The sequence below is a fragment of the Furipterus horrens genome, unplaced genomic scaffold (genome assembly GCF_987537825.1).
Source record: "Furipterus horrens unplaced genomic scaffold, mFurHor1.1.pri manual_scaffold_10, whole genome shotgun sequence".
NCBI classification, from domain to species: Eukaryota; Metazoa; Chordata; class Mammalia; order Chiroptera; family Furipteridae; genus Furipterus; species Furipterus horrens.
The window spans coordinates 41,145,685-41,167,127 of record NW_028327180.1 but is presented as its reverse complement, the minus strand read 5'-3'; the positions used below and the strand labels follow the sequence as shown (position 1 = coordinate 41,167,127).

The window sequence follows — 21,443 nt, the reverse complement described above, 5'->3', positions numbered from 1 at the left end:
GCCCTGGCTGGGGCGGAGAGGGGTGGGAGTAGATGGTACAGATAGCGCCTGACCGGTCTGCCACCACTGCCAGGGGCGGGTCGCTGGACAAGCAGCTTCCTCCACCCCCGCCCCCTCTGTCCTGGGCGGGACCAGGGGGTGGAGCGGGCCGGTGACAGACCGTGACGCGAGCCCGGTCTTCTCTTATAGAGGCACCCGGGGGAGGGGGGAGCGCAGGGACCGTGCTTCGTCGTCGCTGCCACCACCACCACCGCGTCCACCTCCCGCCTCACCACCACAGCTCCCAGCATCACCGCCACCGCCGCTGTGTTTACCACCAGCGCCACTGCCATGCGCGAGATCGTGCACCTGCAGGCCGGCCAGTGCGGCAACCAGATCGGGGCCAAGGTGCGCGAGGGACCGGGCCCCGGGAGGCGGCAGAGAAGAGCAGAGCTGGGTCCTTGAACTCCGCGGAGCTCCCCTACCTTGGGCCCTTTGGCAGACGGGTCCACAGGAGACCAGCACCCCTAGGACAATGGGGGAGGGGGCGCAGGGGCAGGGCCAGGCTGGGAACAAAGAGGCCGATATGGGGTGGGGCCCAGCCTTCTCTCTGCTGGCCACAGCTGGCTTCTCAGCTGGCCCACTGTCGCCTGCACAGGAACCAAGAGTCCCAGCGTTTCCCCGCCGCGGCTGCAGCCGGAGTGCACTGATTGACCCCAGCATTCTAGGCTGGCGTGGTGATGGCTTCACCCCGCCCCCACCTCTTCCTTCTTGCCGTTTCAGCCCTGCCTCCCCACCATGCCTCTAGGTCCCCCGTTCAACTTGCTGGGAGACAGGGGGCAGCCAGGGAGGTGGTTGGGGGTCCTGAGCTGGGAAGATGGCGGTCAGGGCAGTCCTGGATCCCCTCTCCCACTTTTGGTTCTTACCACCACGACCACTACCCCTTTAGTTCTGGGAGGTGATCAGTGATGAGCATGGCATCGACCCCACGGGCACATATCATGGGGACAGTGACCTGCAGCTGGAGAGAATCAACGTATACTACAATGAGGCCACAGGTAGGGTGGAGGAGCACCTTGGCACCTTGAAGAATAGTGGCGGGGAGGGGCAGGGAGGAGAATGCATGCTAGTTCCTGGCACTCATCCCAGCTGACCTCCATCTGCTTCCCTGCAGGAGGAAATTATGTACCCAGAGCCGTGCTGGTGGACCTGGAGCCAGGCACCATGGACTCAGTTCGCTCTGGCCCCTTTGGCCAAATCTTTCGGCCTGACAACTTTGTGTTTGGTGAGTCCGGGGCATGGAGCACAAACAGGGAAGTCCCCCTATTCCTTTTACTTCTAAATGCTTGGTGAAAAATCTCCACCATGGGCCCCACAGCCCAGTGAGGGAGGCGGCCATGGCAGTCAGGGCTGTGATGACAACATGCAGGCCACTGTGGGAGTCCAGGGGAGACATCTGATACAGGGGTGGGGGGTGGAAGTGGGGGTGGATGGGTAAGGAAGGCTTTTTGCACACACATCCCAGCTCTGCTACTTCATGCATTCTACAAATTATTGAGCACCTACTTCATGCCAGGCCCTATGGTATCACCTGGTGATAAAGTTGAGAGCAAAACAGACAAAGCTCTCTTCTCCCCTGGAGCTGACATCCTGGTGGAGGGAGGTGGGATGACAATATAAATAAGTAAAGCTCAGGCACTGATCCAGTCATCTGGGTGACATTGGGCTGGCTCCTCAGTCTCTCTGTACCTGTCTCTTCGTCTTTAAAATAGGGATTATAAAAAAATCTACTTCACAGGGTTGTGAGGCTTAAAGCCATTAAAATGTGTAAAGAATTTAGACCAATGCCTATCACAGAGGAAAAGGTAAAGAAGCATTTGTTGTTGTTTTCATTATCATTATTATTATTAATGTCCCAGCCTAAAAGATGATTAGGGCATTGAAGTCAGGAAAAATGAACAAAGCAGAGAGAACAGCTGGAGGGGGGCAAGGATGGAAGCAGAACAATTAATAATAATAACAAAATTATATCATATATGATAATTTTGTTATTATTATTCAGCTGCTAGGATGGCTGGAAGGAGCTGACTGGGCTCTTCCCATAACTGCCTGTGTGTACCCTTCCCTTCCCTCTTCAGGCCAGTCTGGAGCTGGCAACAACTGGGCCAAGGGCCACTACACAGAGGGTGCAGAGCTGGTAGATGCCGTTCTGGATGTGGTCCGGAAGGAGGCTGAGAGCTGTGACTGCCTGCAGGGCTTCCAGCTGACCCACTCGCTGGGCGGAGGCACAGGATCCGGGATGGGCACGCTGCTCATCAGCAAGATCCGGGAGGAGTTTCCCGACAGGATCATGAACACCTTCAGTGTGGTGCCTTCGCCCAAGGTGTCAGACACTGTGGTGGAGCCCTACAACGCCACGCTTTCTGTGCACCAGCTGGTGGAGAACACCGACGAGACCTACTGCATTGACAATGAGGCCCTCTATGACATCTGCTTCCGCACACTCAAGCTGACCACGCCAACCTATGGGGATCTCAACCACCTGGTGTCCGCCACCATGAGTGGGGTCACCACATGCCTGCGTTTCCCGGGCCAGCTCAATGCTGACCTGCGCAAGCTGGCCGTGAACATGGTGCCCTTCCCACGCCTGCACTTCTTCATGCCCGGCTTTGCCCCACTGACCAGCCGGGGCAGCCAGCAGTATCGGGCCCTAACGGTGCCAGAGCTCACCCAGCAAATGTTTGATGCCAAGAACATGATGGCTGCCTGCGACCCTCGCCATGGCCGCTACCTGACTGTGGCAGCTGTGTTCCGGGGCCGCATGTCCATGAAGGAGGTGGACGAGCAGATGCTGAGCGTGCAAAGCAAGAACAGCAGCTACTTCGTAGAGTGGATCCCCAACAATGTGAAGACAGCAGTGTGCGACATCCCACCCCGTGGCCTAAAGATGGCCGCCACCTTTATCGGCAACAGCACAGCCATCCAGGAGCTGTTCAAGCGCATCTCAGAGCAGTTCACAGCCATGTTCCGGCGCAAGGCCTTCCTGCACTGGTACACAGGTGAGGGCATGGATGAGATGGAGTTCACTGAGGCCGAGAGCAACATGAACGACCTGGTGTCCGAGTACCAGCAATACCAGGATGCCACAGCTGAGGAGGGCGAGTTTGAAGAAGAGGCTGAAGAGGAGGTGGCTTAGGACCACCTCATTTACTTCATGCCTGCCCCCACCCCTGCTAGGCTCCTTACTTTTGACCCCTCAGAACCCCTCTTGGGCCCTGAGAACCTGGCATCACCTCTAAGTCTGGCTCACCTCTGACCCTACAACTTTCACTCCACCCCTGACCTCAGCTGACTGCTGACCCTTGAGCCCCACTTCGCCCTACATTCAACTCCATGAACCCTGTTTCACCCCAACCTCTCCTTCACCTTTGACATTTCCCATGAATCCAGTACACTCCCAGAACAAGAAGCCCCAGTTTACTTTTGACTCCCCTCCCACCAAGCATCCCTTCACTTCCAACCTTGCCTCACCTTTGACCCCTCAAGCCCACCTACTCTCTGACCTTGCCTTTTCTCTGGCTCCTGTAAGCACCCTACTTCATCCCTGAACTCAGTCCTCTCAGCTCCAACTGACCTTGGCTTTCCAGGGATGGTGAGGGGCTGCTGCAGGAGGAGAAGAACCTTGGATCATGTGGACAAGAGATGCTGTGCCCCCAACCCTCCCCACCTCCTCCCCTCTGCCTCACCCTCAATAAATAAATTGTCCTGCCATGCTTCTGCTGAGTGCCTTTTCCATCTCCCTGTGGGAAGGCCAACAGGATAAAGGTGGGCTCTGAAGGGACATCTAGTCTGGGGTAGGAGTAGGAGGTAGAAATTCTGGAGTCAGACAGACCAGGCTATGTCACTAATTGTGTGGTGTTGAGTAAGGCATTTGCCCTCTCCAGTCCTTGATTTGCTCACCTTTAAAATGGGATCTTATATTTCCCCCCATGATCCCCACACACCCACCCCAGGAATGCCTGTGAGAGTTCGAGATCTTGTGGGCACATTGCCTGGCACAAGGAATGCTTGGTGATGGAGCTGCTACCATTGTCTGTGGGGCATCCAGCAAGTATGGGAAGCAAAGAGAGAGATCTCTAGGGAAGAGTGCTGGGGAGATAGCAGCCTGGAGCTAGCATCCAAGGAACAGTTCTGTCAAATAACAGTCACTAACATGGATGGAGCACTTTCGTGACCTGCCTCATCTCATGTAATCTTCACACCAACCCTTTAAGGTCTCAGCTTTTGTCTTTTTTCCAACCAAGCTTTAGAGACAAAGTTAGCTTTTCCTGTGTAACTACCCCCAAAAGTTTAGGGGCTTTAAACAACAGTTTTTTCTTTATTTTGTTCCCAAATCTGTAATTTGGGCAGGGCTTGGCAGGGCAACTTGTGTCTGCTCCCAATGGCATCAGATAGAGAATCTCAACTGGAAGCTGAGGGATTTACTTTCAAGGTGGCTCACTCACATGGCTGCCAAGTTGATGCCAACTGTCGTCTGGGGACACAGCAGAGGCAGGTAGAAGGAGGGCATCAGTACCTCTCCATAGTCTGCTTGGGCTTCCTCACAGCTTGGTGGTTGAGTTCCCCAAAAGCAAACATCCCAGGAGAGCAAGCAAAATGCATTGCACTTCTCTTGCCTAGCTTCAAAAGGCACTTACTTGGTGTCCTCTAGACTCCTAATCGAGGCCATCACAAAGTCATGTCCAGACTCAAGCAGGTGAGATAGACTCCACCTTTGGAGTGTAGAGAGGCAAGATTCCATTAGAGCATGTGGGTGGGAGATATCACTGTGATTATCTTTGGAAATTACAGGTTGGTCCCATGACTGTGAAGCAGTGAGCTGGGGTTCAAAGCCTGACAGTCTAGACTGTGATTTCACTTTATCACCTAGAGATTAGTGTAGGGACCATTCTAGGCATATAAAGCAGAAAGGGATTTAATGCAAGGATTTAGAGGCTGTTAACACCATTCAAGGGGCTGAGAGAGTAGGCTCTAAGCAAATGCCTCTTGAACTTCAGTGTGCAAAAGAATCACCAGGAGCACTTTGCTAGCACATAGATTCCTAGGCTGAACTCTAGAATTTCTGATTCAGCAGGTCTGGGGGATGGGGCCCAAGACCTTGCATTTTTAACAAGTTCACAGGTGATATTGATGATGTTGCCTATGAGACCACATTTTGAGTAGCCCTGAAATAGGCTGGAACAGCACAAAGCTGACCACAAGAGAACTGCTTCCTCTGCTTAGTGAGAAAGGTGGAGAGTCAGCAGGCTGCCATCAGAACTATTAAGTTTAAGAACATCTCCCAAGACCCACATAGCTGAATGAAAATTAACTAAAATGAATATAAAATAAAATTAATTGAAATAAATATCCAGCAGAATTCATACACACACACACACACACAGACACACACGGAGAGAAGGGGAATCTACCTCATTTCCATCTGCCAAATCTCTCAAGCATTTCTAATTAGTAGGATCAGTTCTGCCTCCAAAACCAGAGCTGCAAAGCAGTCCAGTAAATGTAGTTTTTCCCAGCTTCTGTAGTACAAAGAAAGGCAAACCAGGAGGGAGAGGAAGAGAAAGGAAGGGATGCTGAGAGTCAATCAACTCCTCACCATACTCTATGCTGGACCATTAGACCCACACTGAGGCCCCAACCCCTTAACTGGGTCCTACTGCTGTAAGAAGGCAGAAGTGTGAGAAAGGCAACCTGGATATCCAGCCCACAGCAACCCTCACCTGAGCAGGCCTAGCACAGCACTGGGTGGTAGAGCAGATGATAGACTAGGCAGTGAACTTAGCTGTCTTCAACATCTCAGACCTAATGAGCCACAAAAGAGCTCCCTGGTCTGCCCCTAAAACATTCCTTTCCCCAATAAATGGTACCATTCTGTTGCTAAGCTCCCAAACTAGGAGTTGGCCATGATTCATTGTTTCCTACACCGAGCACCCTCTTTCTACCTTTTGTTGAATCCAGTTGTCTTTGTCTTCAAAATGTACCCTGAATCTGACCTCTTCTTTCCACTGTCTATACTCTGATCTAAGTCACCATTATTGTTCACCCAGACAACCCACTCAATCACTCTCCTGAGCTCCCTGCTGTCACCCCTGCCCCCTGTAGTGTGTCCTCCTTCCACAACAGCCAGAGAGAAGCTATTATATGCAAATAAGAACACGTCCCTTCTCTGCTCAAAACTGTCTCATGACTCCCCATCTCACTCAGATCAAAACCCAACTTCTCACCTTGGTCTTCACCCCCTGCTGACTACATCCCCACCACCCTCCCTCTTGCTCATTAAACTGAAACTACAGTGGCCTTTGTCATCTGTTCAATCATATCAAGCTTGATTCAACTTCAGGGCCTTTGCAAATGCTGTTTCTTTTCCCCAAGTGTGTGAATGGCTAGCCCCTTTTCACCTACAGGTTTCAGCTCAAATGATACCTCATTTGAGGAGCATCCCTGGCAATTCTGAATTAGCACCCAGTAGTTCTCCATTACTTATCTATTTATATACTTGTTTCTTTTATCTGTCTCCTTACCTCCCCACTGGGATGTAAGATTCATAAGCACAGGAATCTCATCTACCTTGGTCACCACATGCCTAGATCAGTTTGATGCAACACAACCCCTTAGTAATTATTTGTTGAATGGACGGGCAAGTGAATGAGTGACCATGCCATACTGGGAGGTAAGAGTTTTGTTTTCCTCATACTAATGTGAGAAAATGAAGACACAGAGAGTGTGGGGGTGGCTTCTAAGATGATCCCAATGATCCCCATTTCCCCCATTCATGCTCTTGTGTGATTTCTCCTCGAGCATGAGCTGGAAGCTGGACCTGGCAAGGGTTTCTAACCAACCAGTTATGGCAAAGGTGATGAAATGTCACTTCTAAGATTGGATTACAAAAGGCTGGGACTTCTGTCTTGATGAACTCCATTGCCTTCTCAGCTTGCTGGAGTTGGTAGAGCAAGCAGCATGTTGGGAAGATTTACATGGCCAGGAACTGAGGGCAGCCTCTGGCCAACAACAGCCAGTTAGAAACTGAGGCCCTCAGTCCAACAATCCACAATGAACTAAATCCTGCCAGCAGTCACACAGTGACTTTAAAAGAACTCCTTCTCCACTCAAGCCTTCAGATGAGGCCACAGCCCAGGAGACACACCTGATTGTAGCTGAGACACCCTGCAGTAGAGGACTCAGCTAAACTGTGCCCAGAGTCCTGGGACCCCACAGAAACTGCCAGATCATAAATTGTGTTCTTTTAAACCACTAACGTAGGGATATTTGATACACAGCAATAGTAACTAACACAGAGAGATCAAACGACTTACCTAAGGTCACACAGACACTAAAGAACTGAATCAGGTCTTGAACCCAGATCTCTCTGATGCCAAAACCATTCTTTTAACCACTTACTTGACCTATCTTTTGTAATAATAGAATATATCAAAAGTTTGATTCAGGCCTGCAAGTGTGTCTATGGATCCTTGCATTTCAACATGACATCTGTATGTCTGTGTATCTGTCTCTTTCTGAGTCTGCAGCTCTGCTTGGGTATGTCCAATTGTGTCTCTTCCCATGCATGTAACTATGTCTGGCTGTGAATCTGACTTGTGGCTGACCCTGACTGTGTCTGTCCATTTGTTACTGCTCTAGCTATGCCTGTGCTCCATGCATTTCTGTCTGTCATCTGGGTCTATTTCTCTGTTACCTTGTTTGTATTGACAGCTGTGATCTCTGCACGTGTGTCCGTCTGTCAGTTGCTTCTTTCTGGAACTGTCTGTAGCTGTGTCTGTGTGTTATCTCTCTGCGTCCATCACCTGGCTGGCTGGGGACTGCTCCTTGTGTGTGCTGTCCCTCTATGCTAGTTGGTTTGTGTTCATGACTATATCCGCCTGTATGACTTGGTATCTCTGTGTATGTCTACTGTCTGTGACTGCTCTGGCCTGTTTGTCTGTGTTGGTCACTTCCTGGCTGTGTGTGTGTTGTCTGTCTGTCTGTGCCTGGGTTCTGACTGCTATTGGCTGCTGGCCTCCCCCGTTCCCTGGGTCCAATCTCTGGTCCAGCTCCCTCTGGTGGTCCAAAAAGGAATGTCTGGTGCAAATGGACCAAAGGGAAGAAGAGTTGAGGGAAGAGGAAGCATTTTAGGCAAACTGTGAATCCTGGGTTCCACAGAGGGGGGAAGGCTTGGGTGTGATAGCAGAGACCAGACCTGACCTGACCTGTCAGGATGGGACTTGGACCCTGCCTCTGAGCCACCCATTGCCCACCCATCCCGGGGAAGGGTTAGGAGACAGGATGCCTGGTTTTCTCACAGTGGGTGGGGGCAGGGGCCTCCCTCTGGGGACGTCACCCATTAAACTTCCTCTCTCAGCCACACAGGAAGCTGAGCCTGCTCAGGGCCCAGCCCCGAGCAAGCACAGGCTCCAGGACCCCTGAGGAAAGGGCCTCACCGACAAGCCCTGCAGGGACCATGGAATCCAGAGCTGAGTAAGAGCATCCCTCCCCTATCCTCTGGACTGAGATTCCCAGACCAGGCTTGGGCTGGAGCCAAGGGAAGAGAGGTTGGGGCAGGCTGGGGAGGGACCTAGAGCGACAGGGGCAGATGGCCAGAATCAAGGCAGGACTCAGCTGGCTTAGAATATGGACTCCCCTCTCAGACACACTCAGGCCCCTCTCAGCCCCTTCCCCTTTCTTTCTCCTCCATCTCTCTCTCTCTCTCTCTCCTCCTCCCACCTCTATGTGGCTAAGTTTGTAACTCTAGTGTGCACCTCACCTCTTGGTATATCTGAGTGGTGGGGAGCATGGTTTCTGGGGATCAGCAGGGTGAGGGAGGATTGTGTGTCCCTGTGTACATGTTTACGTGGGACTTGTATCAACATGAGAGCTAAGTGATGGTGGTCTCCAGGTGAGGGACAATGCTTCTGCAGTTAGTCCCCATCCTCTTCCTCTGTTGCCCTCCAGGTCTCACTATCTCTCTCCCTGAGTTCAGTCTCAGCATCCTCTGTATAGTGGGTGGAAGGGGGGACCAGGAGGAAGACAGAGACCCCAGGGCATGCTGCCCTCCTTTCTCTGGTGAGGAATTTGGGTTCAGCCCGTGGGGCCTCATTAAATCTCATATAGAGATTCAAAGGCAGGGCCTCTTGCTCTCAAGACCACAGAGATGCTTGCACATTTACCCAATCACACTCACAGCCACACAAGAAAACATGAACTTCACCTACACACTGGTTTGGCTTGGCTAACGCTCTCACAGTCCTACCTGACACATACACTGGATAGCCTCATCCTTTTAGGTGACACAAGATAGAATCACAAATATATACACACAGCATGCTCACACAAGTCATGCACACACACTTGCATGCTCACACAAGGTATACACACAGACACCTGCTTACACAAGTCTTGTACATACACACAGTCACACTTTTTCACTCTGCTTCATACTCCAAGTCATGCACACAATCAACACCATTGCATGCAGAGCCTCACACATCTTACACAGTCACTGCCACAAATCCTTGGGGATCATGCACACAGCTGCACAAGTCACACACAATTACACACATGTGCAGATATAACCACACACACAGAAGTTCATGGACCCACTAAGCCCTTTACTGTCCCACAGAGGGGGTCCTCCTGCCATGTTTGATTGGTTCTTCGAAGCAGCCTGCCCTGCCTCTCTACAGGAGGGTGAGTGGGGGAGGGCATCGGGTGAAGGGGGTGGAGATGGAAGGTGGGCCTGAGACCCTGAACTTAAAGGCCTACTCTCCCTGCAGATCCCCCCATCCTGCGGCAGTTCCCCCCAGATTTCAGGGACCAGGTATGCAGGCTGGATCCTTGCTCCCCTGGGGCCAGGGCCTGTCCTCTGGGGGAGAGTGTGGGGCCCAACCTGAATGGCCAAGCAGTGTGTGCTTTTCTCCACCCCCAGGAAGCTATTCAGATGGTGCCTAAATTCTGTTTCCCTTTTGATGTGGAAAGGTGCGTAAGAAAGCAGACATCCAGAGACCCAGGAGCCCAAGGATTCAAGGATTCAGACACCCAGGGACCAAGGGAATCAGGGACCCTAACAACTAGGGACCTATACACCCAGGGCCCCAGAAGGGTGGTGGACACAGTACTAGGAGCATTGTTTGGGGGGGGAGTCGGGCAGCTGGGACCCCCAAGGTCTGTGAGAGCATTTTCTACCTCTAGGAAACCTCCCAGCCATGCAGTACAGCATTTCACTTTCGCCCTCACGGACCTGACTGGCAGCCGTAGATTTGGTTTCTGCCGCCTACGGGCTGGTGCCCACAGTTGTCTTTGCATCCTCAGGTGTGAAATATGGGAATGAGGGGTGGGTTTTGACCTAGGGACACTTCATGGACCCCGTGTCCTCTCTCTACAGCCACCTTCCCTGGTTTGAGGTGTTCTACAAGCTGCTGAACACAGTAGGGGATCTCCTGGCCCAGGACCAAGTGAGACCAACCCCCGTCCCCCTCATTCTGCGGAACCCCAGCCCGCAGCCCAGCAAGCCCCAGCCCTGCTCAGAACTCTCAGGCCTGATCTAAGTCCCTTGACTCTTCTCAGAGCACTCAGCTTGAGCCAAGGCTTTCAGAATCCCCAACGCACATTTTGACTGACACCTCACCCCCATCCAGGTCTCGGAGGTCGAGGAACTTTTAAATAGGCTGCAGCAGACCCTGCCAGAGACCCAGGTCTCCGTGGAGCTGGTGAGTAGACCCCAACCTTTGGGCATTAGACTCCAGGTGGATGGGGAGGCAGCGTCCAACCCCGGAGGACCATATGGCTATACCTCTCCCCCAGGACAGCGGAGTGACGATCTCTAGTACACCCAGCATCCTGGCCCCTGCCCTGGGGAACATTAAGCCGGTGAGCAGTGCTAGGGACCCTGGAAGGTTAGGCTCCCAGGTGAATCCAACCCCTAACTGATAGGTCGTCTCGCCAATCTCCTCCCCCAGCTTTCCTGTTTCGTGGCCCCTGACTCCGGCCGCCTGCCATCCATTCCTGAGAATGTGAGTGGACACCTGGGAGGGGGCAGGAGGAGGTCCCGAAACCCGAAGGGGTGCCAGATCCCAGCGCTGCTCTCTATCCCTCAGAGGAACCTAACAGAGCTGGTGGTGGCGGTGACTGACGAGAACATCGTGCGGCTGTTCGCGGCGCTCCTGGCCGAGCGAAGGGTCATGCTCACCGCCAGCAAGCTGAGCACCGTGAGACGAGGCCAGACGGGCCGGGAGGGGCTGAAGCCCGGCTTCGCCCCTGGGGGCGGGACGACGGGGGCGGATTGCTACTCGAAACTCATTGGTTGAAACCTATGGGCAAAGTCCTGGCTCTGCCCCTTTGAAGGTCAGGGTTGAGTTGAACCCTGGCTCTGCTCTTGTAGGGGGAATCACAGAGGGTACTGCTGTAGCCATAATTCCTGAGCTCCTCTTTGGGAGCATTGAGTCCAGACTCCACCCACTGTGGGCCAAAAGAAGACGGACTCCGCCCCACACACCTAGGGGCGGGGCTAGGGCGGGCTCAGTGAGCTCCACCTCATTGCGGGTGGAGCCAGTGGTCTGAGTCTCAGCTCTATCCCCAAGAGGGATCCTGGAGGGTCGCATATTAGCTCCAAACCCTAGAGGGAGGGGCTAGGACATGCTGAGTCCTGCCTCCACCTGCTCCAGGTGCTGTAATTTGCCGAATTCTAGATATCCACGTGATTTCTAAAGGGGTGTGAATTTCCACTTCTTACCCAGTAGAATGTGGGTAAGGTGAGGTGGGTGGGAAATGGAGCTGGGGGAACCACCATCCCAGAGTCTCAGAGAGGGTTCTTGAAGCTGGGAGTCCAGGCCCTGAATCCACGTACCCATCCGTCCTCAGCTGACCTCATGCGTCCATGCGTCCTGTGCCCTACTGTACCCCATGCGATGGGAGCACGTGCTGATCCCCACGCTGCCGCCGCACCTGCTGGATTACTGCTGGTGAGGGGCGGGCTGTGGGAAGGAACAGGTCCTGGGGTCCTGGGGACCAGGGGCCAGCGCCCGCATGACCCTGCTCTCTCTGTCCTCCTAGTGCTCCCATGCCCTACCTCATCGGAGTCCACGCTAGTCTCACAGAAGTGAGTGGGGGTGACCACGGACTGCGGGGATGGGCGGAGTTCTCCCCCCTCTGCACCCCCAAATGCCCTCCCCGCCGGGGATCCTCAGGCTCTGAGCGCGGCACCCACTACCACCCTCCTTCGCAGAAAGTGCTGGAGAAAGGCCTCGAGGACGTCGTGATGATGAACGTGGACTCCAATATCTTAGAAACGCCCTTCGACGACGTGCGGGCACTGCCCCCAGACGTGGTCAGTGTCACCGCTCCACCCTTCTGCTGTGACTGGGAGGCGGAAGCCCCAAACGCCCCCGCTCAGCACCACTTCCTTGTCCTCCAGGTGTCCCTGCTGAGGCTGCAGCTGAGGAAGGTCGCGCTGGCCCCAGGAGAAGGGGTGTCCCGTCTTTTCCTCAAAGCCCAGGCCCTGCTCTTTGGGGGGTACCGCGATGCTCTGGTCTGCAGCCCGGTGAGCAGCGGGGACACTGAGGAAGCGGCCTCTTGGGCCCTGAAGGATTCAGAATAATACTGATACCTACCATTTATAGTGTTTACTCTGCCTCCCTTTGCCTATCTGTAAAATGAGATCCAGATGGTACCCACCCAAAAGGATGGCGTGAGTCAATAAACGGGCATTTGCAAAATGCTTGGATAGTGCCTGGAACATCGTGAGTACTCAAATGCTACGTCCTACTATCTTGTTTAATGCTCACGACAGTATTATGGGATAGATGCCATTATGGTCCCATTTCACAAATGAGGAAACCGAGGCTTAGAGAAGTTCTACAATGGGCAAGTGGTAAAGCCAGAACTTTGATCTGCTGAGTTTCAAACCACCCCTCCCCCGCTCAGTTTTTCATTATTCTATAAAACCCTGGGAGGGGGAGGAGGTTTTGTCACTTAAGCATCTGATGTGTCTGTCAGCTTTGCCTTTACAACCCATCCAGAATCTGCCCATTTCTCCCCCTGCTCCGTCTTCACCCTGGTCTGGTCCCCATTATTGCTCATCTGGATCAGCGTGCTCGCCTCCCCGATGAGTCCCTTCTCCCGGGCTTCCACCATCACCCCCCATAGTATTTCCTGCCTGAAGCAGTCAGAGGTCACCTTTGAGCACCAAAGTCACTACTCCCACCTCTGGCCACAGCCCTCCAGGCCTCCCACCTCCCTCTGGGTAAAAACCCAAGTCCTCTTCGCGGGTCACGAGGCCCTGTACAAGATCAGGCATACAGCAGGGGCTCAATTAACATTTGCTACATAGATATGTGGTAGAGTGAAGGAGGTAGCTGCTGTCCAGGAGAGCCTCGGGGATCTCAGGACACTGGTCCTTCTTCCAGGGCCAGCCTGTGACCTTCAGTGAAGAAGCATTCTTAGCTCAGAAGCCTGGATCTCCCCTGCAGGCCTTCCACGGGCGGGCTGTGCACCTGCAACTGTTCAAACAGGTGCGCCAGAGCCGTAAGGGCGGGGCTGGAGCCGGAGGGGCGGGATTAGGGACGCAGACACCCGGATCGTGTGGGCGAGGCTAGAGTCGGTCTAGCCGGATCTCCCACTCCAGGTTGGGGAGGCAGGACTGAACTCGGTTTCTTAAAGATGAGAACCCCAGTCCTGACTTCCTAGGGGACAAAAATCTATTCCTTGGTCCCTAGGTAGATAAGGGTGGGACCAAATTCCTGGCTCGGGGGTGGGAGTCTATGCTGGCCTTCGGAAGGGGCGTGTCCTGAGTGTGCACCTCCTTTTGCGGGGAAGGAGGAGGCGGGCCGGGACTCTTGGGTCCTAGGGGCCTGGTAGGGGGCTGAAGCGGGATTAGACTCCTGCGTTCCTGGAAGATGGGATGGACTCCAGGATCCTTCAGTGCGGGCGTGGGTCCTCGGGTCCCTGAAGGTGGGGTCGACCTCTCCCAGGGTCACTGGGAGGTGTGCAGTCTGGAGTGGCAGAATCCGACTTCCGGGTCCCTATGAGGGGGCGGGGTCTGGTCCCTGACTGCAGGTCTTGATCTGGGGGGCGGAGAGGGTTGGACTTCTGGATTCCAGAAGTGGGCTCCAGACCTCCTGGGTCCTGGTGGTGGGTCCTTCGAGGAGTCTAGAATGGCTTTTACATCTTGAGGGCGAGAAGACTCCTAGTCCTCACATTCAGAGGTGTTGGTGGCAGCCCTGAATCTGACTCTCCCACTCTCAGTTCATTGAAGGCCGGCTGCAGAAGCTTAACACAGGAGAAGGTTTCTCAGATCTCTTTGAGCAGGAAATTACCTGCAGTGGGGCCTCCTCAGGTGAGTCCTGCACCTAGCCCATAGTCCCCATCCCATCAGCAGCACCCTAGCCTGAGCCTACCTGCCATGACCACACTTTTCTCACTCCAGGCACCCTTCGCTCCTACCAGCTCTGGGCAGACAACCTAAAGGTATTAACACTGAATATTTGTTTGGTTTATTATTGGATTAATTTAATCCCACAACAGTCCCCAAGTAGGGTCATCCTTTGCTCATTTATAGAGGTGAAGAAATTAAGGCTCAGAGAGGGAGAAGGGCTAGTCCAGCATCACACAACCCTGGGGTGAGGTGGGGTGTGGAGTAACCCCAAATGCCCAAGCCTCTCTTGACATTCTCTCCCCAGAAAGGTGGTGGTGCCCTCCTGCATTCCGTCAAGACCAAGACCCAACCAGCAGTGAGAAACATGTATCGCTCGGTGAGGCGGGGCTAGACAGATCATTTACAGGGGTGACAGAAGACATATTAACCCCATATTTAAAGTGCAAACATTTTTATCAACTGAACCAGTAGTTAAACCATTAACAATTTTTCCCACTTTTATTTTTTTCACCATTCTCATTTTTGTTGGAATAATTTATTTTCTATATAAAATTGATAACCAAGACTCATTGTTTTTTTGTTTTGTTTTGTTTTTCTATCCTTCTCAGACACTGCAAACCCCGCTTCTACCCTTGTGGCTTTTTTTCTCCCAAGCCCAAGTTTCCTGGGGCCAACTTTTGCAGTTTCAAATTGTCTGTTCAGTTTTATTCTTCGCTCAGCTTTTTAATACAAACACATTTTTATGATGTTCTATTTTTGCCACTCCCCATTTCACTTGGGGGTCATTGTCCCCAGGACTATCCCTTCTGTATTTGTAAAAGGGGTGAGAACTTGTATTGACTCCTTAGGTGGTGCATGGGGAATTGTGAAAATATTTGTGAGACACAAACATGAATAGATGGCAGACGCAGCTGTCTCAGGGAATGGAGGGCTGAGTTCTCAAATGCCCAGTGTCAAATTACCTCAAATCTAATTTTCTTTTGGCTCCTCCATAGGCCAAGAGTGGCTTGAAGGGAGTGCAGAGCCTCCTGATGTACAAGGTAAGGCTAATGGCCAATGGCCCAGGGAGGAATGGGGAAATGGGCCCCCGGCTCACCCACCCTCTTCCTAGGATAGGGATGGCCTGCAGAGGGGGGGCTCCATGAGGGCTTTGTCCCTCACCAGCCGCTCAGATCACCTGCAGCAGCGCCTGCCAATAACCCAGCACTTTGGACAGGTAAGATGCCCTGCCCCCACCTGACACACACACTTGGAATTACTGTATCACCAAGTCATCCTCCCATTCTCAATCTCCATCTAGACAGCTCACCTCCCTCCTCCTGTACTTCTGTATCTGCCGACTGCTTCATACTCACCTTCCTTCACATAGTCCCCTGACTCTGAGGCTCCTGGGGCCCCACCCCTCCAAATCTATCCTTTGCAGAACCGGCCCCTTCGCCCCAGCAGGAGACTCCAGCGGGAAGAGAGACCTGAGTCCCTGCAGGAGAGGTAAGGCTCAAAGGCAGGGAAGGGGGCAGTGTCGAAAGTGGGAGGACTTCCCCAGGACTAATGGGGAAGATGGTCCCCAAATTTCAAAACTGCCAGCACCACCATACTGAAGCTGGGGGTCTTGGGCAGATATCAGAGACTGCCCATCGTCACCCAGGACACCTCCTCTGAGCCCTGAGAATACCCAGGACTCGTGGGCTGAGGAAACTCTGGACAGCAGCTTCCTGGGGTCTGGGGAAGAACTGGATTTGTTAAGTGAGATTCTGGACAGTCTGAGCACAGGACCCACCAGGACAGGCAGCCTGCGGCCCAGCCAGAGCTTAGACTGCTGCCACAGAGGGGACTTGGACAGCTGCCTCAGCCTGGTGAGCCCTCAAGGCCTTCCCTACTTGCCCATCCAAATTGCCATCCCTCCCCCATTTAAAGTCCAGCAATTTACTAATCTCCCCACTTCCATCCAGCCCAATTTACCAGAAAGACCAAGATGGCAGCCAGATGAGGAGGACACCCCAGAGCCTCAGCCCCAGTCCCTGCCTGCCCACCTGCCATCTCTGCAAACCTTCCAGCCTCCAGATACCACAAGCTCCTCAAAGAACCTCACTCCCCAGCCACCCTCAGAGGCCAGCCAAGAAATCACTTCCTCCTCTCATTCTTTAACAGCGTCTTCAGACCCAGGGAGAAGAGAGGACCTCAAATCCTCTCTCACAGAGCCCCATCATCAACTCCCACATCTCTCCTCTCTCCACAAGGCAGCTGGAGATCCCAGAGCTGAGAAGAGCCCCTGTTCCCAGCTCTACACAGCACCCACCCAGCCCATCCCTCCAGAGAATCCCCAACCTCTGGTCCCCACAAAGCCCAACTCAGGTATCACCTGGATATCTCAATGCCTTGACTCTTTCTCTGATCCCAGTTCCCCAGAGAACCCCAGAGCACAGCCTACTGAGGGCCTGCGAACAGAGCATTCTCACTTTCAGCCCCTCAAGGGGCCAGAAGCCCCCAGATCCCCTGCCACGCCTGATAGCAACTTGCAGGAGCCCCATGCCAAGAGCAGGCCCAGAGTTGCTGAGCTTAAAAAGTGTTTTGAAGGTTAAAGATCAGGCATCTGGAGGAGACGCCATTCTCTCAATAAAGTCTCAAGAGCCCAAAGCTAGTTTTTCCTGGTGAGTTTGCCTGGGGGCTTTATCTCTGCTCAGAAACCCACCCCATCCACCACCTTTCCTACTGTTGCAAGCCTCCAGTTGGCTCCTAGGGGCAACAAGACCCCTTCCTTCCAGGAAACCCAGCCCCTAGGATCCTCACAACCTTACAATTCATCCCTCCACAGCCTATGAGCCCTGCACTTATCTCCTCCATCTAGGCTAATTTCTGCCTCCACCAGCTCAAAAAAAGATTTTATCATATCTCACTACCAATTTTATATATATATATATATATAAAGTGAGCAGCCCCACCCTCCCTTTCCCTCAGGGGCAGTCTTTGAAGCACCTTTTCCCTTCTATTCTTAAGAGCTGGGCTGGATATGTTTGAAGGCCCAGGGAGGGATCAGCTTCCCCCCAAAGTCACACAGCAAGGGAGGGAGATGGGTAGAGGAAGGGGACCTAGATGGGCAGGCATCCCTGCACTGTCTCCTTGGAGTCCTGGGGAGCCTGGGCCTCGGTTGCATGGGAGAACTGAAAGGAAAGGAGAGGGGGATTGTTGGGCCTGTGTGGAGATGGTGCAGCAAGCAGGAAGGCAGGTCCCTAGCCCCAGCATCCCCAATTGCAGGCAAAGTCATGCAGAGGAGACATGCTTCGCAGAGCCCCCTGGGCAGGTGCCTGTGGCCCCCAAGTCCAAACTGAGCCATCAGAGGCTGGTGTCTCGGTGGCAGATGCTATGTGGGAGCAGGTGCTAGGAAGTCCTGGGCAGTGGTGGTGGCTGTGGCAGACCCCAGTGTTCAGATGAGCCGCTCCTCGGGAGGCAGCTTGAGGTTGGGGGGTGGTGGCGCGCGGGCACCCACCTGCTCCTCACTGCTGGGCCGGTAGGTGCCTTCCGTCTGCCGCTTCTCCCGCAATTTCCGCACCAGTAGCACCAGTCCCACTGCCAGAAGCAGGGCGGCCAGGAGGGAGAAGACCACAATGATGGCAGTGGTGGCCTCCTTAGACTGTGAGACATGGACAGGCGTGACTTCCCTGAATCTGGGGATCCTGGCCACTCCCACCTTAGAAGCATCTCAGTTTCTAATCCCCCACCCACACCTGCCCCTTTAGGTGGTTTGGTTCCCCCACCCTAATCCCCATCTGTCACATTTGGGGCTCCCAGTCCCCTACACCTTCCATGTCTGGAATCCCCTTCCCAAGCACCTGCCACATCTGGACTCCTAGCTTCCTCCTTCCCTCCTTCTGAGAGGCCTATGGGGCTCCTAACCCTCTACACTTGCCACCGTCCACCCCCTTCCTGAGGTATTGGGTCTCCCCAATTGCCATGTTTGTATTCTGGTCTCTTGGGGTTCTCCAGTACCAAGCCCCACCCTGACTTGCCACCTCTGGAGATCTAGAACTCTCCACCTGCTACATGTAGACTCCTGAATAACATCCCTGCTGCCCTCCTGCCATATATACACCCCCACCACCACTCACCAGGGCCCCATTGAAGTCGGGCTGTGGAGTGGTAATGGTACTATTCCCATATGCAGCAGTGGGCTCCGATGCTGTGGGTGGTAGAGAGGATAAATGAAGCTCCATCTATCCTTCCCATCTTGGCACAACTGCACCTTCCTTGGGGATTCCCCTTGCCCTCCCTCCCCTGCCCACCCCCAGCAGTACTCTGCCCTTCTGACATTGTGTGCTCTGCGAGGAGCCAGCCCAGCTGTATTGCTCCTCTGGCCACCCCCAGCCCAGTAGAGTCCAGCAGTGAGTAATTAGCCCACAGTAGTTTGCAGTTTGCACTGAGTTGGGGACTACGATAATGGATGGTGTCTGGAAGCCCAACTGTCCCCTACATGCCACTCCCCCATCCCTGGACTTTCCTTGGCCCTTAAAGATCTGGACAGATCCTGCTTTTTCCTGGAGTATCTGTTTTATTCCATCCCCTAACCTCACCCTAGGCTCTTGAAACTGGAAGAAAAGAACTGAATGGCTGGGTCCACCCATATGGCCATCCTGGTGGTCATCCTGTGCTCAGAGCCCCAGGCAGGCCTCATCCAGGCTCACAGCCCGCCCAAAACACCTCAACCACAGAGCCTCAGATATGCAAGCTTCCTCTGCCCCCAGCTCGTAATTCCACTCCAATCAGGAACTCAGGAATTTCAGACCAACTCAGACAGTCCAAGGAAGGACTTAGGAATTCAAATTCCCCAGGCCTGACCTTGTAGACTGCTGCCCCAAGGTACTCCATGCCCGCTCCCCAGTTCTTGACCTCTCAGTGTCCCAGGTCCCCAATGCCCCTACCGGTACCTACTTTGCCCCCAGGCCTGGCCCCAGTGGGAGGGCAACAGCGGCAGGCCGAACGCCAAGAGCAGCCCCAAGCTGGGGCTCGCCATGGGCCGGGCGACAGGCTAGTGGCACCAGGGACAGGGCTTCTCGTGCGCGCCCCTCCTACCGCATCTCGGGCCGGGGGTGCTTGCCTCTTGGCACCTGGGGGCGGGAGACGGAGAAAGGCCAGGGAGTGGGGGAGGAGGCTGGACCCGGGCGCAGGCCCAGGGGAGGGGCGACCCGCGCCAGGACACCCCGGAGTCCAGCCCCGCCCCACCGCCAGAGGTCAGAGATTAAAAATTAACTTGGGGAGGTGCGTTCCTGACTTCCGAAAAGTGAAGGGAATGAAGAAAGGGGGCGGCAGTCCAACCAGCGCGACCTGCCTCCCTACCTGGCCCGGGGTCTTAGATCTCGCTTAGTTTCCCGATCTGGCTCCCTCGCTCGAACCCTCAGTGCGTCCCTCGGTCGCTCGGTCGGACTACACCAGCTCCTCCCGCTCACGTGACCCGGAAAGTTTAGTCACTCACCTGGGAAGGGAGCGCACTTCCGGCTTGTGCACCTGAACAGAGATGAGAGGGCGGAGCCAGGCGGGAGGTGGGACCGCGCTTCGAGCGCACCTGTAACGGGAACCCAATCCTATAATGCGGAGAAGTAAAAGAGAGCGGAAGCGCGCAGGTGCAGGAGGAAATCCTCACCTGTATTTCGGGCACATCTGTAGGATCTCACAGGTGTGGAGACACACGAGGCATGGAGACACCGAGGTATGAGGCACTCCTGTCTGAGGCAGACCCAGATGAGGAGTCCCTAATGAAAAAACATCTGCGTCGTACACACCTGCATGGGAGCAAACCTGTAGAGAAGACATCTGTAGGGACATGTAAGAAACACACCTGTGGGAGACATCTGCGTTGAATCACATCTATTTGGAGTATAGCTGAATAGAAGCACACCTGTGTGGGGAAAAGCTGTATAGAACAGCTGCATTATAGCAAACACCTGACGGAGGCTCTCTAGTGTACAGTTTTGAAAACGCATGTGCATGGTTCACCTGTGAAATGAACAACACTTGTACAATAAATTTCTTTGTGGAAATGTATTGGCAATACCTCAATGAGACACACCTGCATTGAAGTACATCTGTATGGAACCAGTTATACAGAAACAGACACATATGGGTGTATACTTAACTGGAAAACACCTGTTGGGTGGAGGGACGCTGTATAACGCATTCCTGTGTGGATATCTTTTGAGAAGCATACCTGTGAGGTGAAGGACATATTATTTTATGAGGAACATCTGCATAGAATTGAGTCCAAATGAGAGAAAGACCTGAGAACATCTGTATGAGGCACATTCACATGGAAGCACATGGGGGGGGTGTGCACAGCAGAACAGAGACTCTTGTGTATTGAGGCCCACCTGTCAGGGATAGATCTGAGAAAACCTGTTTGGGGCATGTTCACGGGAAAACATCTCTATCCCCATGGTGGGGAGCACCTGCAAGGACCATCTGTAAGGGGACCCTCTATAAGAGGTTTGTTTGTCTGGGACGCACCTGTTTGATCACACCTGTGTGGATAGAAGCTGAATAGGAACTAGGTGTGTCCTTGGGTCTGTATCTTTGAATAGAGGACGACGTTAATAAGACAACCTCCTCCTGGGGACTCTAGGATGAAAAGTGATGGTTAAGGGGAAACTAATCCCTTTTAGGGTATAGAGTGATGAGTAAAGATGCCAGGTCTGGATAAATTCCTGCTTTGCCCTTACTGGGCACGTGGACTAAGGAGAGAGCCATAACCTCCTGTTTCCTCATTTGGGAAGTGGGAAAGCCAGTCCCACCTACCTTATAGGGTTTTGGCGAGGACTACACGAGAGGTGAGTAAAAGGCCTGGCATGTGCAACGCACTGAATCTATGTTAGCTGTTGTTATTATTCGCTGTCTAGTGATCTGGGCGTCCCTCCCCCTAATGATGACGAGAAACTGCGCCCGAAACTAATGGGAAGGATATTCGGCAGACGAAGTGAGCGCGACAAGCTGGGGCCCAGCCTTCTGCACTCGGCTATCCTGTGCGGGTACTCAGCCCTGCCTGGGACACTGAGACCAT

General features: G+C 53.6%; 3 protein-coding genes across 4 annotated transcripts; 2 read left to right on the top strand and 1 right to left on the bottom strand.

The window, feature by feature from the left end:
• The first annotated feature begins 206 nt into the window (after positions 1-206).
• Positions 207-3,752, top strand: TUBB4A (tubulin beta 4A class IVa). Its single transcript, XM_090289494.1, has 4 exons — positions 207-387; positions 929-1,037; positions 1,154-1,264; positions 2,118-3,752. The coding sequence occupies exons 1-4, from the start codon at positions 331-333 to the stop codon at positions 3,173-3,175; spliced, it is 1,335 nt and encodes a 444-aa protein (XP_090145620.1). The 5' UTR covers positions 207-330; the 3' UTR covers positions 3,176-3,752.
• Positions 3,753-8,479: 4,727 nt separating this feature from the next.
• Positions 8,480-17,035, top strand: DENND1C (DENN domain containing 1C). Of its 2 annotated transcripts, none has more exons than XM_090289496.1 (23): positions 8,480-8,511; positions 9,656-9,720; positions 9,807-9,850; positions 9,959-10,008; positions 10,222-10,341; positions 10,415-10,484; positions 10,668-10,739; positions 10,834-10,899; positions 10,989-11,042; positions 11,127-11,237; positions 11,890-11,990; positions 12,082-12,127; positions 12,254-12,355; positions 12,443-12,568; positions 13,434-13,538; positions 14,272-14,362; positions 14,453-14,493; positions 14,706-14,777; positions 15,397-15,441; positions 15,513-15,617; positions 15,825-15,889; positions 16,047-16,254; positions 16,351-17,035. In XM_090289496.1, exons 1-23 carry the CDS (start codon positions 8,495-8,497, stop codon positions 16,978-16,980), a joined length of 2,406 nt encoding a protein of 801 aa, XP_090145622.1. In that variant the 5' UTR covers positions 8,480-8,494; the 3' UTR covers positions 16,981-17,035. The 2 variants fall into 2 exon arrangements, with proteins under 2 accessions (XP_090145622.1, XP_090145623.1); XM_090289497.1 differs by having other exon boundaries at positions 15,771-15,889.
• Positions 14,836-19,875, bottom strand: CRB3 (crumbs cell polarity complex component 3). Its single transcript, XM_090289495.1, has 5 exons — positions 19,730-19,875; positions 19,325-19,500; positions 18,505-18,575; positions 17,886-18,029; positions 14,836-17,559 (listed from the first exon to the last, which is right to left on the bottom strand). Exons 2-5 carry the CDS (start codon positions 19,404-19,406, stop codon positions 17,488-17,490), a joined length of 369 nt encoding a protein of 122 aa, XP_090145621.1. The 5' UTR covers positions 19,407-19,500; positions 19,730-19,875; the 3' UTR covers positions 14,836-17,487.
• Positions 19,876-21,443: the final 1,568 nt, after the last annotated feature.